Source organism: Chlamydotis macqueenii, chromosome 11 (genome assembly GCF_036417535.1).
Source record: "Chlamydotis macqueenii isolate bChlMac1 chromosome 11, bChlMac1.mat, whole genome shotgun sequence".
NCBI classification, from domain to species: Eukaryota; Metazoa; Chordata; class Aves; order Otidiformes; family Otididae; genus Chlamydotis; species Chlamydotis macqueenii.
The window spans coordinates 14362484-14379904 of record NC_141566.1 but is presented as its reverse complement, the minus strand read 5'-3'; the positions used below and the strand labels follow the sequence as shown (position 1 = coordinate 14379904).

Here is a 17421-nt window from a genome sequence, read left to right as displayed (position 1 = left end):
GGAAAGCTCCCCGAGATTAAGTCTGGCCATAGCCTGTTAAATCAGGAGCCCATTCAGCAAGGGCAGCGTGTGCTCCTCAGCCCGTCAGGGGCACAGCCCAGCTGCACGGAGCAGCAGTCGCAAGCTCACCCTGCATCGGGGGATGCCGCTGCAGCTCTGCCCCAGCGGTCACTGGACCCACATCCCAGTGCATCGTCTGAACTGGGTTATAAGCTCCTGAAAGCAGGAACCACATTTGCCATGGTGCAGTTAGCCCAGGAGATGAGTGTTCACCCGCTTTGTTGTCTTCAGCATGGGGATTATGGAAGAAACGTGCAAGCTACATGACGGACCCAGCCTGAGCTGGGTCTCCTTTAGACTGCGGCTACGTCCGCTACTGGATAATACTGGTGTGTCTGAACACGCATGTGAGGAGCTGTGGTCAGCTGAAGGTGGGCCAAGGTCCTCCTTGTCCCCTACCACATTGTGTGACAGATGATGATGTCCACCTGTGTGGCTCCTGTTTCTTGAGTTATGTTTCATTTTCTATAAGAGAGGGGAAATAAATGCATGAAAGTGCAGCTCTGGTCATATGTACTGTTTTTTTTCGCAGGATGGTAGACCAGCAAGGATGAATAGAAAAGCTTCTGACTTTGCTCCTCTCTTATCCCCTGGTGATGTGGGACTTGGCACTGATGGGTCCCAAAGGGACACTCATCCCCTCCTGTCCCTTCCTCTTCTGGGAGGACTGCAGAAGACACCAGAGAGGAAGAGGAGGAAATCTGGGGGGTTATAACTGGTATGAGTGGCATTTGCTGAGGAAGATGCTGAGATAAACAAATTAAGTCCTTCACTGAGATGGAGGTAGCAAGGTCACCTCTTTGCTCCCTCAAGTAGTGCAGTTCCTCTTTTACCACCTTTCATTCCTTCTTCCTTTTCCCAAGGCAAGCGCTCTCCCGCTTCGTACCTGCCATGCCTTTGAGGTGTGTGCAGATGCACTCCGTTTTGTTTCCTCGTTGGAAATGCACTGTGGGTTTACTTGGAGGAGGGAGGACTTGTGTTGGGTTTCTACTCCCAAAGCTGCCCTCCCGGCATCAAAAGGGTTGCGGCGATTCAGATGGGATGGGGAGATGCAGGAGAGGCAGGACTTGAAGCTTGCTGATTGGTGAACTGTAAATTTGAGCTGGAAAATGTGGCTGTACTGTAAAATTCAGGACACCATCTGTTTCATTGCTTGCTTGCAGTAACATTTGTACTTGATAATTAAAATGTCACACACATTTTTAGCCAGAATAATCCATGGAGGAGTAGAACTGTATCTTCTGAAAACCATGCCTGAGATGCTGGCAGATAGCAGCAGTGTTGTTTTGAACCTTCTCTCACTGCTCATAAGGAGTTTTGCCTTTATTTATTTATTATTTTTTTCTGTTCAAAGATTAGAGGGATGGGAGCACTGGCAGGTCTTTTTGGAAGGAGCCATGAATCTCAGTGAATAACCTTGGATATCACGTGGTTTATTTTGCTTTAGGTTGGTGATGCTGGGGCTGGGCTGGTGGTGCCTCTCCTGGTTTTCTTCTGGCAGTGGTAGGTTAGGTTTGGCTTCAGCTGAAATCAGCTTGGTTTTAAGGGTACCTCAGCTAACTTAAGCAAGGCTTTACCTCCAGCTAGTCTGGCTGAGGGTTCATAGTGCAGTCTGTTTGATTCGCTGTCTGCTGGGTTGGCTGTGGATGGTGCACGCTGGGAGCTCAGCCCAGCAGGCCCAGGGTTCAAGGATCACAGCAAGAAGCTGCTCAGAGCAAGGCCAGGTCTTGACCCACACTTGCGTTACCTTCACTGCAAGAGAGCCGGAGCAAAAGGCAAAGCAAGCACTGCTGTTCATGGGCAGTGGAATCGAGTGCTTTTTGCGTAGCGATGCCAGCCCTCGCCCCTTCAGCCGGTGCGGAGGGGAGCTGGGCTCCCCTCCTGGCCCAGCCCAGGCTGCTGCATCTCCCCTTTGCCGTGGCCTCAGTCCAGCTGCCAGTTTGGCTGAGGTTTGCATCATGGCACTGAAAAGATGCAAAAATTAAATTTGCTTTTGGCTGTCCTAAAATAGGATTTTGAACGGATTAATTAACAGTACAGGAGGCATCTGAAATCTGTGAACAGGCCATGTGTCCTGGCCGATAACTATGCTGAACGCACTGCTGCTGGCCCCAGGAAAGCATCTCATGAGGTTTTGCCAGCTCAGCCTCTTCCCAGCCTGTCTCATGCTTGGGCTGCGTAGATGGTCGCACACCCCTGCACTTGGTTCGGGGTTGTATGAGAGGCATTTTCCATGAATGTGAATTGTCCTAACTAATTCAGAGTCAGTAAAGTGTACTTTTGTTGAATGTATGAGGTGGAGCTAGCAGGCGTGGGCAATGGGATGTTCTGCGCATCTTGTCGTGTTTGCAAAGTTTTGCTTGCTAAGCTGATGTAAAACCCCTCCCAGCTGAGCTTTGACACAGCAAATACATCTGTGGAGTTTTATTAGACATGCACTCTGCTATTCCATGAGTGTTTTAAATCCAGTTATGTCTGCTATGTGTGAATAAGATTTTTTAAATCCTGGTCTGCTGGGAGACGTTTGGAGCTCACAGATTTGTGGTGCATTGGTGCCGTCAGTAACTACTCAAGATTAAAGACGAAGTCTGCGGAGGAGCTGCAGGTACTTCAGAACTGCTCGCCGGCAAGCAAGGTGCTTTCTGAGTTGTCTCCTGGCTTAAATCAAACATTCTGATGACATCCCAGCATCCGTGCAGACCTTCTTGTACATCACAGCTCAGGACGTATCCTTGCAGGATCAAGTCCTGCGCTTCTGCCAGGAGGCTCTATTGTAATGTGTGAGAGAGAGTTTAAAATATTCTAATTGTCTGCTATGAAATTACAGTTTTGTTCCCTGGAGTAGAAAAGTGAGTTTAAATCATTAACGCCACAAGCCTCAGTGCTGATTACGGAAATGTTTGCAAGTGACTTAATCAGTAGAGTTTGTCTGAGTGGCCCATTTTAATATTATTGCACTGATTAAGTTTTCTTAGCTAATACGTGTTTCATTTCCAATTCAATTAAATGAGAATCCCCTTCCATTACGTGGTATTACTGGAGTGCCCTAGTGGGGCAGGAGCAGACCTGCTATTTTCAATTGATACAGATTTCTTCATTATTCAGCCTCATGGTGCTAAATGAAATCCATGAAAGCTGAAATTAAAATTGTAGCAAGTTGCAGCTGTAAATATGTTGTCCGTTGCTCAGTCCCTGTTTTAGCAGTAGGCTGAGAATATATTGGTATCTGTTCATTAATCACATTTCAAAGATGTTTTCAGTGGATGCTGCCTTTGAGAAGGAGGGATTTTCCTTGGATTTCTGTATGCCCAATGATTATGATAAGCAAAATATAGGTTGCGTTAATGTCGCTTTTTATACGCGACATATCCTCGCTTTGGCTTTTAAAAGCACTTTTGTGTAACTTATCGTGGGATACATTAACTGGGAAGGGAAGATTATCTGCAAATGGCTTGTGAAGGAATTAACATCAGCCTTACGTTTTTTCAGGAGCCAAACCTCCTCCTTTTATGTATTATTGAAGAGAATTGGTTGAGCTCTGATATAGAGCTCAACATCATAACAAATGATGTTATAAATACCTCTCAGGAGTTAATTCCCCGTTGTGTGACACGCAGAGCTCGTGGAGCTGATCGTCGGATCTTTTTCTTGAGAGCGCCAAGATTTCTCCAGAGCTGAGGCAAAGACGTTCGATAGCACGGACTGTTACATACGAAGGAGTTGTGAGGCGCGTTACTGCGATTCAGGCAGCGATTTGGAAATTGCAAGGAGTGCTCAGTAAATACGATAAATCACAACTTCTAAATGCACATTCGTACGTTCATAAAAAAGACAAATGTACGTGTCAGGCTGAGACGGGACCCCTCTGCACCCTCATGCTTCTTGGTCCTATTAACAGAAGTTGCAGGTGAAGTGCACAGGGTTCGGTAATCATCTGCTTCCCGTGCGCCCTTTGGGTGGCTGGCGGGTGGCAGGGCGAGGATCCGCAGACCCAGGGGACATCGGGCAGGTTCCGCATAGCAGCCCCGTCTCGCGTTTCTGCTTTCGTGCCACTCCGCGCAGCCGTGTGCTCCGCTCGTGCCCTCCGCTTGCACGCTCGGGGCACGGCAGAGGCTGTCCGAAGTGTTGGTTTTATTAAATTGTTAAAACTATTTTCACCTGGTCAGAGAGTACGTGTGGCTTAGTGCATTTAAGACATAGCTAAAATATATGTGGATGTAAGGATAAAGCTTATTTCTTTAATCCTGAATATATGCTTTTTATAAACAAGAGCCTGGGTTTTTTTTTAGACTATAATAAATATTTTAGCGTAGTTATTCTGGCTCCGTAAGTACAATGAAAATGTTAGCCTTGGCATATCAATCGTGCTTTACAGATGACTGTAATTTCCTGAATGTCAAAACTCCAAATTTTTCTACTAAGCAAACTTTTCAGTGGCAAAATAGATTGCCTCCATAATATATCACTGTGTGCAGGAAAAAATGAAATCTTTATGTACTGTATTATGAATCAATGAGGCATTAAGATTCTTGGAAGAGTGAGTGGACTCTGGAAAATGAAAAACTGCCACTGTTCCCTCTCTGTAAACCGCTGCTTATGGAGTGTAGGTTTTGCAAACCTCTGTCTTCGCCGCCGCAGAAATATCAGTTACAAGTTGAAACCAATTCCTGCAACGGCATTTAGAAAGGGTAAATACCGGTGTAAAGATCTGATTTATAGCAACATCCTGTGGTTATTCACCAGCTCTTTTGCAGTGGCCTCCTTCTCTCTTTGGGAGGTCTGCCGTGCTTTTTAATGAATCCATGAGAGAGCTCTGCAAATGGGGAGGTGCCGTACCGCGCCTGGAAAGATGCTGCGTGCTACCGCGCCTGGAAAGATGCTGTGTGATACCACACCTGGAAGATGCTGCGTGGTACCACACGTGGAAGATACTGCGTGATACCACGCCTGGAAGATACTGCGTGGTACCACACGTGGAAGATACTGCGTGATACCACGCCTGGAAGATACTGCGTGATACCACACGTGGAAGATGCTGTGTGATACCACGCCTGGAAGATGCTGCGTGATACCACGCCTGGAAGATACTGCGTGGTACCACACGTGGAAGATACTGCGTGGTACCACACGTGGAAGATACTGCGTGGTACCACACGTGGAAGATGCTGCGTGATACCACGCCTGGAAGATGCTGCATGCGGCGACTCTGGGAGACATGAGCTGCTGGAGACAGGGACAGTTTCTCACACTGGGACTAGGAAGGTACTCCTGGTACTCTGTGGGCTTCAGGGTTTGGTTTTTCAAAAGGCATCACTCACACCTTGACTTTTCCTGGCGTATATTAAAGGCAGAATTCAGCTCTGTGTCTTATTTTTTTAAGGGATACTCACCCTTGGCAACAAAGACACTTTCAAATGCCAGGACCATGCGTGCTGCCGAGGTCAGTGTCACAGATCCAATGTCGCCCCTACTGCAGTTCATCATCTTCCAAGAAGGACACGTGATACACTCTTTCACTGATGCTCCTCACCACCTTCTGTCTCTTTTCCTTGGGTTTTACCTCCTGTGTGCAGCTGCTGGGGCCGTGGCACCACTGCTGCCTTCCATCCAGACACCTCTGTCATGTAATTAAGCTAACAAGATGGGAAGTTTTGCTGCTCTGCACTGGTGGTGGTGGGAGATGGATGTTTCTGAAGGGCAGTTAAGTCCTTTTCCCAGCAGGTTGGGTGGGTGGGATGGGTCTGGGCCCCTCCGCCCGGCACTGCCACCCTTTTCCCTGTGAGGCTCCGGGGTGGAGGTGGTGGGTTCGGGACTGGCTCCAGCAGCTGAGTCACTCTTCTGTTTGCTGAGTCTAAAAATGGAAACCTGCTTCTCTTTTTATCCACCACTAAAAAAACCCTGTAAGTAAAAAGGCCACTGTTCCTGCTGAACTGGTTGCGAGCAAGGGTGTCCTGCAGAGATCTTAATAATGCAGGCAATTATGAAATTAATACCACTCTGGCAGATCTGCAGGGCCGCTCTCCCCTCTGCAGACAGCACTGCGGACAATTAGTTTGTGCATGAGGGTAGCTGGGAGCACGTGCCTGTGTGAGGCTGCATGTTTTTTACTTGTTTAAAGCTGTATTTTCAGTAGCTTTGTGTGTGCGTGCCATGCCTGCACAGATATGAACATCTCCCTTCAGCTGCAAAATCTTAAAGCGCTGCCTTCCTCTCTGCCTGAGATGCTGCTGCTTCTTCGCAAATCATTCCTATTTGATAATTTCATGGGCGATGATGGGCTGGCGTAATTGCCGTTCTTGCAAATCCAGCTCCCTTTTATGGGTTCCTCTGGCACTTTTCTCCTGCCACCGTTGCTGTGGGTAGGCTGCTGGCTTCCTACCCCCACCATTAGTGTTTCCAGACAAAACATCTCTGTGATTCATTGGGTGCTGATAGAAGTGAAAACATAATGATTACTTAGATGAAGTGTAAATTTACATTTGCTGAAGGCTTTAATTCACAGTTCTGAAATACGTATCTCCTTTCCTCCCAGGCCCTTGTTGGAGCTAATGCATGGTACCCTGAGACCTGGAGCAGAGGAATATTGTCTACATGCTTGTAGTTTTGCAGGATGCTGCAGAGAAAAAGCAGTGTTTGTTCCTCCTCCTCCTTCTCTCCCTCCCCATAATCTTTATACTTCACCTCTTTAATTAAGAAGTCATTTGCTCATCTGGATTTTGCCGTACTTTGAATCTTGAATGAGATAGGGCCGGAAATGGAGTTTAGTTGAAATGATTGAATGAAAAGAAATCTCATAGGAACAAGTGGGACCCAGCCCTGGGTGTGCTTGCTTGGCAGGTGTTGCGTTGAGACCACTGGGGAGAGGAGAGAAGCAGACCTGCTCCCATAACCCCGCTTCATGCTAGCGCTGCAACCACGGCAAGGGAGGACCCAGTGTGGGCAGCCATGCAGCCTCCGTGGCGCCCTGGGCGTGAGATCTTCTCCCTGAAGCTGTGAGAAGCCCGAGGGTGATGCTTTTTGGCTGCTGCCGGTGCCTCCGCATCACTGATGTGAAGCATCTGGGACCAATCTGGAGTAGATGCAAACATTTGATTCTCAGCGCTGCATCAGCGAGATTGCCAAATATTTCAGCTTCATCTCTGCGAGCTTTCCTGCAGGAGCATGTCTCAGCAGGGAAGAGACATTCCCATTTCGGGGGGCTCTCCAAACCTGTGTGGTTGAGGCAGGAGGGGCTGTCACCGGGATACTCGTCCCTGTCCTTTTAATTGTGTCTCTAGGTGACAAAGTTCATTAAGAATCAGAATGAGTCGCAGACTTAAATGAACGTTTTGGCTCTCTCTGAGCAATCTCCAAACAGACACCTGCCTCCAACCACTGAGGCGGCAGGGGTGTTTCTCTTAGAGGAACAATTTGCGGTGTTAGCAAATCAAATTCTCAGTGGGCCACTCTTGATGGGAATTAACCTCACCTACTGGGAGCAAAGCACTCTTCACGCCCGGCGTGGCGTAATTGAGTTTGACTTCTCGTAGAGTTGTGGTGGGCATGATTGATCGGCAGGGAGACCCTCTGCCGAAGGTTAAAATCTGTCGGCAGTTTCGGAGCCGCGTGGACAGGGTTTGTAAGAGCAGAGCAAAAAATGCGAGACTCGCGCTGTTTGCGTGCCTGACCTCCCATCATTGTCTGGGACTTTTCTGTCAAATTGTCCCAAGCGGAGATGTTTCAGGAGTGACGCGGGGCGAGCGAGCAGCTGGGAGCCTGCCTGCAGCGGAGTGTCAGGTCAGTGCTGGGAGTGGCGACAGCAGCGAAGGGGATGGGATCTCAGACCTGCGTGCGGGGCCATCTTCCTCTTGTTGGATGAGCTGTGTGAGAGAAGTAGTTTCTGTCTAAAAAAAAAAGGCTTAAAAAATGAATATGTGACTGCTCTTTTATAAATGAGCTCTGTGGATTTTTATTCAGCGGCGTGAGCGGTTTATGGGGAGGGTGGGAAGGACACTGATCGTCCTTGTGCTGCTCGACAGTTCTGGTGACTGTGCATTGTTTCTGGTGCCGAAGCACCAACCCTGTGATTATTTCTCTTTTTTCAGTAGCTCAGTCCTCAATCGTTTGCATCGTATGCAGAATCTGTGCTGCAGGGTTTTAGTTCATTTTATTTGCTTTTCTGCTGGATGTGGTACGTATCTGGTCTGTCCCTTTGCCCCTGCCCCTTCAGAGGGAACTTCCCTTTCCAAATGTCCATCCTCACCTGGAGTGTAACTTGATTTCACACTGCCCTGAATGGGAAACATCCCCAGACTTCCCTTCCTCCCCCATCTTGACCCAATGAGATGGAGACACTTGTGTCAAATTGGCTCCCATTCATTGCACAAACCCGTCTGCGTCTCCAGACCATCCTAGCCAGGCTTGTCATCTGGATGAGCTTGACCTAGATACAAACCATTGCGCTTGAGCCAGCTTAAAGGGCAGCCTTAGTTTTGCTGGAAGAATGGGACTGCCCCAGTGCATTGCCTGGAAATTATAGCTCTTCTTCCCCAGCCGTGGGCCAAAGCTGTTTTTTCGTGGGTTAGTTTGTCCCCGGGCACAGTTGGAGAGGGAGGTCAGCATGCTCGCAGGGCTGCGGTGCTCCCTGTCCAAGGGCTGGAGGCTTTTCACCTGCTGTAGCCTACAAAGCCTTTCTTGCTACAGCCTCACTTCTTAGCAGAAATGGGAAAAGGTCACTCGGTCCCTCACCTACTGATCCATCCGCTAATGGATGTAATGGTGAGTGGCTGTTTAGCTGTCAGCTCCTCTCCCCAGCTCCTTACCTCATAGCTCCATCACGCCAGGCTCAGGTTTCCAGGCTGAAGGCATGACAGCTGCCAGCAGCTGACCTCCAGCTTTCCTCTAACTCAACAAGCAATTAAACAGCACAGCAGCCTCTGTCCTCTGGCAGGGATCGATGCTCCTCTGCCTTGGCACCAGTGGGAATTTTGACCTGAAGGGGCTCAGAAGCACAGAGCTGAAGGCAGCCCTCATCATGGTCCTGATGGAAATGGTACTCACTTGGACCCCACAGCCTCTCCACAGGGTTACAGTGCCCTGGGAGCAAGTGCAAGAGTTGAAGCTCGACAAGAGTCTCCTGGTGAGTTTTTTACCGCTGGCGTGCAGCCTGCTGCTCTCAGGCCGTTAGGGTGGATGCTCGGCTGCTGATGGTCCATTTTGGCAGGCCGCTTGTGGCACAGCGAAGGAGGAGGGAAGGGAGCTGCGAGCCTTCCCCACGCTCTCCATCCACAGGTTTGGCTGTAACCCTCTGCATCGCCTCTTCGTAACCCTCTTCATCACCCTCTGCATCACCTGGTTTGCTGCTGCCTCGCAGTCCTGCTTTTCAGAGCTGGGGCGGTTGGGTTGGGATGAGATGCCCTCATACTTTGGGAGGTTCTGACCCATCTTGATGCTTAAACAAAGTCACCCCTTCCTCACCTCATTTCAGCAGAGCAGCTCCACACACAACGAGCATCCTGAGCACTGCAGGGTGGGCAGCTGCCTGTCCTGTCCCTGGCAGCTTCTCCAGGCTCTGAAGTCTCTGGCTGTACTCAGCGCTGTCGTCCTCTGGGGTTTCACACCTCCTCACTTTGACTTCAATTTATTTTTTTTTCTTTAATGTTGCTTTTAGAAGCTTGCTATAAGGATGCTTTTAAAAAAATCATTAGATTGGAAAAAAGTATTCTCATTCAACCCCTGTGCTGGGCAGAGGTGGGGAAGGGGCTGGCACAGATGCTCTGTGTGACCACAGAATTATCCTTCAAAGCGAGCAGATGGCTCAGTCTCAATAAACCCCTCAGATAAACTCACGGAGGTCTGAGGTTTCAGTTTGTTTTGTATTTTCTGCAGGAGCTGTGCAGGAAGGAGAGAGGGGGCTGCTCTGGGCTGAGGAACCGGGCAGCCGGAATCAGGCTGTCCATTGACAGCACACATTTCTCCGTCCCTTTCAACGAAAAACATCTTATCTTAGCAAAAGTCATCTCATAGCAAAAGTGTCAGCCAGGGGCTTGCGCTGTCCCCCCCCCAACCCAGTGTGCATTGTTACCATGTGGGGTCTCTGGGATGCTGACATGGGACAGCAGCAGTTGTGCAGGAGGAGGAGGAGAGAGCATCTTCATGACCATATGGGTTTTAAAGTGCCTGGGAGCGGCCGTGGGGCGTCCATGTGGCAGCACCGCTGCCCCAGAGATGGAGCCCGTGCTGGTCAGTCAGAGGGAGCTGCGGTTCAGGCCCGTGGGTGAAATGTGGCTTTCCTGGCACCACAGTGGTGCCGGGGCAGCGTGGCAGCCGGTGTGCTGGGAGGATGCAGCACAAGGGCTGGCTTTGCTGCAGCTGTGCAGAGGCCGAGCACATCTCTCCTCCTCTCTCCATCCCTGCCTTCCAGCCCATCACCCTGCCTGTCTCTGCCATTTTCCCATTTTCCTTGCCCTACCCAGCATCAAAGCACCAAGAAAGCCCAGCTTTCACACCCCAGTGGATGATGCGAGCCGTTAGCTGGGCGTTTATCTGAGGAGAGCCTCTGACCTTTCCTGAGCTCCTCTGCGCTAATGGATCGTGTACAAATGATTCACAGCTCCCAAACTGAAGTCGGTTCAGGCTTCAGCCTTGCAGTGGTGTGATAAGCAGAGCAGGGGAGCAAACTCAATGTCGTGGGACTGTTTGGTCCCCGCGTTCCTCAGGGAATAGCTGTGGGCAGGGAGATACCAAAAACCAGTGACTGTCACTGTCACACCATCTCACATTCCTGATGGCTCCAGGGTCAACCTACTTTCTGAGCAGCCCGCGAGCTCCTTTTGTTCTCTGCTTCATAAGCATCCAGCTCAACTTTATTAGAAAAAAACATGTTTCTGATGAGTGCAGCTCTTTAAGTTGGAGGGATGATTCACAGTAAAGTTTGAGCTCTACCTGCAAACATGTTGTCTTGGGCTCTGAAGCACAAGCTTCAAGGAACGGGCAAGAGCTCAACACCCCCTTGTTAAGACAGCAGAAAGAACACGCTGTTACGTACAGAGCTAAAAATAATTGCAAAGCTTTGAGTCTTCCTCCCAGTTGTAGCAGAAGGATGCTCTGAGCGCTGATGGCCAAATCCATCTCTGGCACAGCTCTGACTTGATGATGCATTAAGCTTTTGTGACTTTTTGAAGCTCAGTTCAGATAAATGCAGAGCGGCACGGCTGCTTTTCTGGAGCCGACATGATTTCTAACTTGGATGAGAGTGGCTTGGGGCAAACCCAAAAGCTGGTGTTCCCAAAAGGGACGGCGCCTTTTTCAGTAGAAGTTTAACAGGGAAACTTAAGAAGGGAAGAAATGCACAAAATAGCTGAGATTGTCCCAGCAGCTGACAAAGCCATCGCTCTGTAAGTCTTGTCTTGAAAGCAAGATTCATCTGGGAAATAATGACATGGCATCAGTAACAGCCATGAGCGCGTTTGCAGGGAGCCGTGCTCAGGCCGGGTAGGATACGGGCTCCGTCTGGGGCATCCCCTAAGCATCCCTGCCGATGGCCTGGCTTCTTGGGCACGGGGTGCTGGAGGGGACGCAGACACCTCCACGCTGACTGCAGTGTGCAGCTTTACTCAGCCTCCTCTCCCGAGTCTCCCTCGGCTGCAGCGCTTTCCCCTGGCAGGCGCTGATGGAGATATCTGCCCGGATGAGGCCGCCAGCCACCTGGGGTGATGGTGATCCGTTACGATGCAGTTTCTTCCGCCAGCATACAAGTTTTTATTCATTCTTTTGTTTTTACAACAGCAGCCAAGGGAGACGCTTTGTCACTGCCTGTGACCAAAAAGCACAAAGGGAGAGCGGCTGAGGAGTTTGAGCTATGATGAAACGCTCGCTCTATCGATCTTGGCTCAGGATTTGTTTCCCTTCTTGCATTAACTCCCCATCGACTGCTGTGATGACCTTAGAGCTTATGGTTTTGTTGGCCTTCTCCCTTAGCTGGCAGCACCCAAGTGCCCACACCCTGCTCCTGCTGAGGGGCCGGGTTGTACAAGGTGCTCTGCGGTAAGCAGAGCTTTGCTTTTGGCTCCTCCATCAGCAGAAGTTTGTTGCTATACTTGGCACAGAGGTTAGTGCTATGTGGCACTAATTTGTTATTGCTTGAGGGTCAGGTCATTATTTTAGTGCAGTACCCCAACAAATTAGATCCAAAGGTGAGGAGCACCTGCAGGAGTTAAAGAAGGGGTGTGGGTTTGCCCCCGAGATGCTCCATTTTTCTGTGTCGGGGACCCCCTCAAGACTGTGTTGTTTCTGCATCAAAGGAGCCTGGTGTACAAGAGTGACCAGGGCCAGCTCCTGCTCGTCGTAGTGCCTGGTTGGGGTGATGGTGCTCATGGAAATCCCTTTGCCCTGTTGGGTTCTCCAGCACCACCAGAGACCCATTGAGATGGCAGAGTGAAACTCTTCCCGTCTTTGCAAGGAACAACGTGGCTGCCACTCTGGGTGCATGACGTGAAAGTCAGCTTTGTCCTTGCTCCCTCTTAACTCCAGCTTTCATGATTAAATCATTTAATGACACTTTTGGAGAAAAGTACCTTTTCTGGGGTTGTGGCGGGGGCTTTGGCTCCCTTCACCTGTGTGAACCTGCGGCCAAAACCCTCGGAGCCAGGGAGCAGCACTGGGGTGAACATGGGAACAGCGATCGCGCTGATTGCAGTGTCCCAGCTCTCCGAGCGTGAGGTGCCATTGTGTCCAGCCACCGATGCTGTGCTGGGCTCCTTGGCTTTATTTGGCTTTGCAAGTTTATTGTACTTGCTACTTAATAATTAAGTAATTATTGATGAGCCTGCATGCTCTAAAGGGGAAGAGGAATGGCAACTGTCAGGTTTCCTTTCCCCTGTACTGTTGGATGCGTTCGGTACTTGTGATTCGCTTTTTAGTCCACGCAGAGACAATTTTCTGTAAAACATTGACATCTAGTGGCTTTTCTGACGAAGGAAATGATAGGGAACAAAAGATTGGCTGTGAGGTGGCCAGTCGTGATGCCACTCGGAAAAGCGAATGAATGTCCCTTCTCCTCCTTGTGCAGCACGGAGGACATGGCAATCACACCCCGGGGACTCGGGGCTCAAAGGCACTCGGTGTCCTCATCCTGCAGCAGTGGCCTTCCCTGGCAGGACAATTTGCTTATTGAGCTACTTTTAATTCCATTTGCATAAGCAGATCGCGGGTATCCTGACAGTGTACGTTCAGCACCATCGCTGAGGTCATGGTCATGGTCATAGTAAAGGAGGTGTGAAGAGCTCGGTGGGCTTCAGGCTGCCAACGGTGGGAAGCAGTGTTTGTCGGTGGATATTAGTGCATGGCCCAGCGTGATCTCTTAGTGCTATACATTTGGTTGGGCTTGCAGCTTTTCTGGCTGGCAGCCTGATGAGGTTCCCTGCGGCAGCATGGTCCCCACGTGTGCCACCCTCCTCTTGCTCCAAACCAAAGCCAGTACCTCCCTTGGAAATGTTTTCTCTTACGAAATGCTGTAACACATCCTTTAATTTCCTGTTACTCACTTATCTCTTCCCTCTCATCGTTGCAGTCCTGTATCAGGTGAAGGGAGGAGGATAAAAAGGGATTTGCATGGGCTTTTCCCAGATCCTCATTTCAGTGCAAGTGGGTTGTGGCTTCTGGGCACATCCCATTTATCTGAAAAGTCCTGTAGGAAATGTCTTCCTTGTGGGCGTAACGCTGCCCTGGGGCTGGTGTGGCTGTGACCCGCTGCTGTTCACCAGGAGAGGTAGCACGAGCAGCTTTTTGCAGACTACGTCAACTTGTCAGACCAGCTCTGTTGTACAAGCAAAATGAAAAAGCCAGAGCTACTCGTGCCCTCCTTGGGTTGAGGCTTCCATCCTGGGAGATGTTTTGATTATTCTCCCAAGGTCTGGGGAGGGCATCAGTGGAGGCACCCAGCAGGAGCACATAGCCACATGGGCAGCTACAGAGAGGGAAATGTGGGGGTCCCTTCCACCTCTGTAGAGGCAAAACTCGTTAAGCACAGCCAGATGTGTGCAGATAAATAAAACCCTTCCCACTGCTGCCAGGGAGTTTGTTGAGCCATCCTTCACCCCGGAGGGGTGAGCATGCAGAGGAGCACTTTGCAGCAGGGCTCCTGAAAGCCTCTTAAGTGCATCTCCAAGTTTCTATTGATTTTGAACATTAATGCGCTGTGTGCTGGAGACACATGGGACTAAACGCTCTGCCTTCCTCTCTCCTTGGCAGGAATTTCTACTATATCACCATCCTGCGTGACCCTGTCTCCCGATACCTGAGCGAATGGCGCCACGTCCAGCGAGGAGCAACGTGGAAGGCGTCCCTGCACGTCTGCGACGGCCGGTCCCCAACCACCGAGGAGCTGCCCAGCTGCTACACAGGGGACGACTGGTCGGGCTGTTCCCTGCAGGAGTTCATGGATTGCCCCTACAACCTTGCCAACAACCGCCAGGTCCGCATGCTCTCCGACCTCAGCCTGGTGGGATGCTACAACCTGTCAGTCATGCCCGAGGAGCAGAGAAACAAGGTTCTGCTAGACAGTGCCAAGGAGAACCTGAAGCGGATGGCCTTCTTCGGCCTGACCGAATTTCAGCGGAAGACTCAGTATCTCTTTGAGAAGACTTTCAACATGAACTTCATCTCGCCGTTCACGCAGTACAATAGCACAAGGGCCTCCAGTGTGGAGATAGACAAGCAGACTCAGCAGCGCATTGAGGCCCTCAATTTTTTAGACATGGAATTGTACGATTATGCAAAAGACCTGTTTTTGCAGCGGTACCAGTACATGCGGCAGAAGGAGCACCAGGAAGCGCGGCGGAAACGCCAGGAGCAACGCAAGATCCTGAGGGCGAAGCAAGCGCACCTGAGAGAGCAGGGTGAGAACAGCTCCAGCACTGACTACATAGGGAACGTGGAGCGGTGGCGGCGGTAGTGGGGGGGGACTCGCCCACCACCGAAAGCGAAGCAGAACCTGACCCAGCCTGCAAATCGGAGACGACGGAGCAGTCCAGACAAATTACACTTCTGAAGGGTTTGAAGCAAAAAGAGGTTAACATGTTGCCTTTGCAGTTGCCTTTGCAGTAAATGTTGTACTGTACGTGGAACACTTAATCTTAGCGTGTAATTAAATTGTCCTTTTTAGGTTTGTTGGATTATTTATGAAATACAGGAGCCAAGTAGGCTCATCGGAAATGGTTGCTTGGACGTTTATTTAAAAGAAAAGAAAAAAAAAAAATCCGTAAATTAGTTATGAGTACAAAATGGGATGCTGGAAAACGTTTATGATGCTCGGCTGAAATCTATCTGGGAAGCAAACTCATTTCCTAATAATGAGCATTTAACATACTCTCACAATACAGTGTATGAGCAAAACCTTTTCCCTTTGATTTTATCTTAATTTTATTTTACTAATGTGTTATCCAGGGTACCGACTGCTTATGATATTTACCAAGTTAACGGATGGACAATGAAGGGAACAATAAAGGTCTAGAAAAAATATTGACTAGTTTTATGTATAATATTAGCTTTTAAAAGGAATAGAAGTAATTTCTCTAGTTATATAAATATTTAAAATTTTAAACTTTTTCTACGTACTGCTGTTTAGAGTTTTAAGCTTGGTCTATCTCATATTTAAAAAAAAAGATTAAAAAAAAGACATACATACTTTTCTGAACTCAATGCCAATGTTAAAGACACTGTTTCCAGAATTTTTCAGGGCAGTAAGATTTTAACCATTCTGGAAGAGTTACAGCACATCTTCATCTTTCATAAAAGCCTTTTCCAAATTACAGTCCTGTGACAGTGTCTAATTTTAAGTTATTCTTACCCATTAGAACACATAATGCTGAATTTATCAGTCCTTAATAATTGGTGGTATAAACTAGATTAAATTATGTTGCGGATATTTTTGTAGTGTCTTTAAAAAGTCATAAAACTCTCTAATCCCAGCAATATTATGAAAAGAATTGCTCAATGGAAGAAGTAGATTTACACTTGAATTAGGATTTACTTCCAGTAAATCTTTGCTACACCAGATGAGAACAGGGCTTTTTTTTTTTCTACACTCTTGAGCCTTTCTTAGCGATGGCAGATGAACGATGACTAGAAATGAGGGAAACCAGTTTTACCATAGCCATAGTTACACAGGACACAAAGGTTGCGTGGTGCAGGAGGTGCAGCACCCCGCTCCCAAGCAGGCTCTGCCGGGGCGCAGGGCACGGAGCCAGAGCCGAACCGGACTCACCTGGGCCTTTCAGCCTCACGGAGAGCGACCGGGAGAGGAGACGGGGCAGGAGGTGTGAGGGGCTCCTAGAAATCTCTATGCAAAAAAAAAAAAGCATCAAAAACCTCTGCAAGGCTTGGGCTATACATTCAGCAAGTTCAGAAATTTTGTACGTAGCCTGCAACACTCCCCAGCTTGGCACCAAATGGGATCTCGGTGCGGGTGTGCAGAGACAGAGGCACCCAAAAAGGGCGAGTTTTGTCTCAGTGTACGCGATGCTTATAAGGCTCACTTGCACTGTCGCCTTTCGCCTGTAATATTCTATACACCAAGGGGGCAGGGGGGCGTAAAATGAGGCAGAAGGCTTTAAAAACGTCATGGGGCTCCACGCCTAAGTTGTGTGAAAGCTGTTTTACATCTGACGTTGCATTGCGAGCCGGGAAGGTGGCGATCCTGCCGCGGGCAAGCGGAGAGCAAAGCAGCAGCAAACCAATACCCTGCATTAGCAGCCTGGAAAAAATAATAACTTCATGTACAGCTATTTTTTTTTTAAATGAGAACTGCAGTTGCCAATATGATGTCTCGGTTGTATTTTGGTTTTTATAGGGGAAAATAATTCGCTCTTAAAAGTGAAAGGCACTGCTGTAAACAGGACTTAACCGCGGGGAAGCCGGAGGGCCTGTTGCAGAAGGTGCATTTTGTTTTTATGCTGTGGTGTGCATGGTTTACAAGACTAGTTGCATTTTCTTTGTGTATACTGTTATTGTAAATAGGGGATGTACGAGTATAAGGATACCATTTTGTCATAACCATATCAAACTCTACTGATTTCCACTGTAGACACTGTCTTATTGTGTAGATTTACAGGCCGATCCACTGACTTTGATTGTGTAATTTAACAATAGAACTGATAAATAAAATTTAACTACAGTCTTCTGATTTTCATATGATTATTTCTTTGTCTGACAACGTGTTGGGAATTGCACAGTTCAGAATGAATGGTAATTTTGACAGGAATGAAACAGCAGTTGACAGGCAAGTGTGTGAGTTTAAATACACTTCAGAAAAGCTGTGATTTTAAACTGCAGCTTTAAAGGGCAAAGCCATTTTGGACTTTCTTTGGCTCAGGAGTTCTTGTA

At 48.7% G+C, this 17421-nt stretch overlaps 1 protein-coding gene across 1 annotated transcript in view; it reads left to right on the top strand.

Annotated features, from left to right (window-relative positions):
* Nucleotides 1-17221, top strand: part of HS6ST2 (heparan sulfate 6-O-sulfotransferase 2) — a 131461-nt gene extending 114240 nt beyond the window's left edge. The window contains exon 2 of the mRNA XM_086756597.1: nucleotides 14290-17221. Coding sequence (XP_086612723.1) covers nucleotides 14290-14992 — 703 coding nt within the window. The 3' untranslated portion in view covers nucleotides 14993-17221. The remainder of the gene's footprint in view (nucleotides 1-14289) is intronic.
* The last annotated feature ends 200 nt before the right edge of the window (nucleotides 17222-17421 follow it).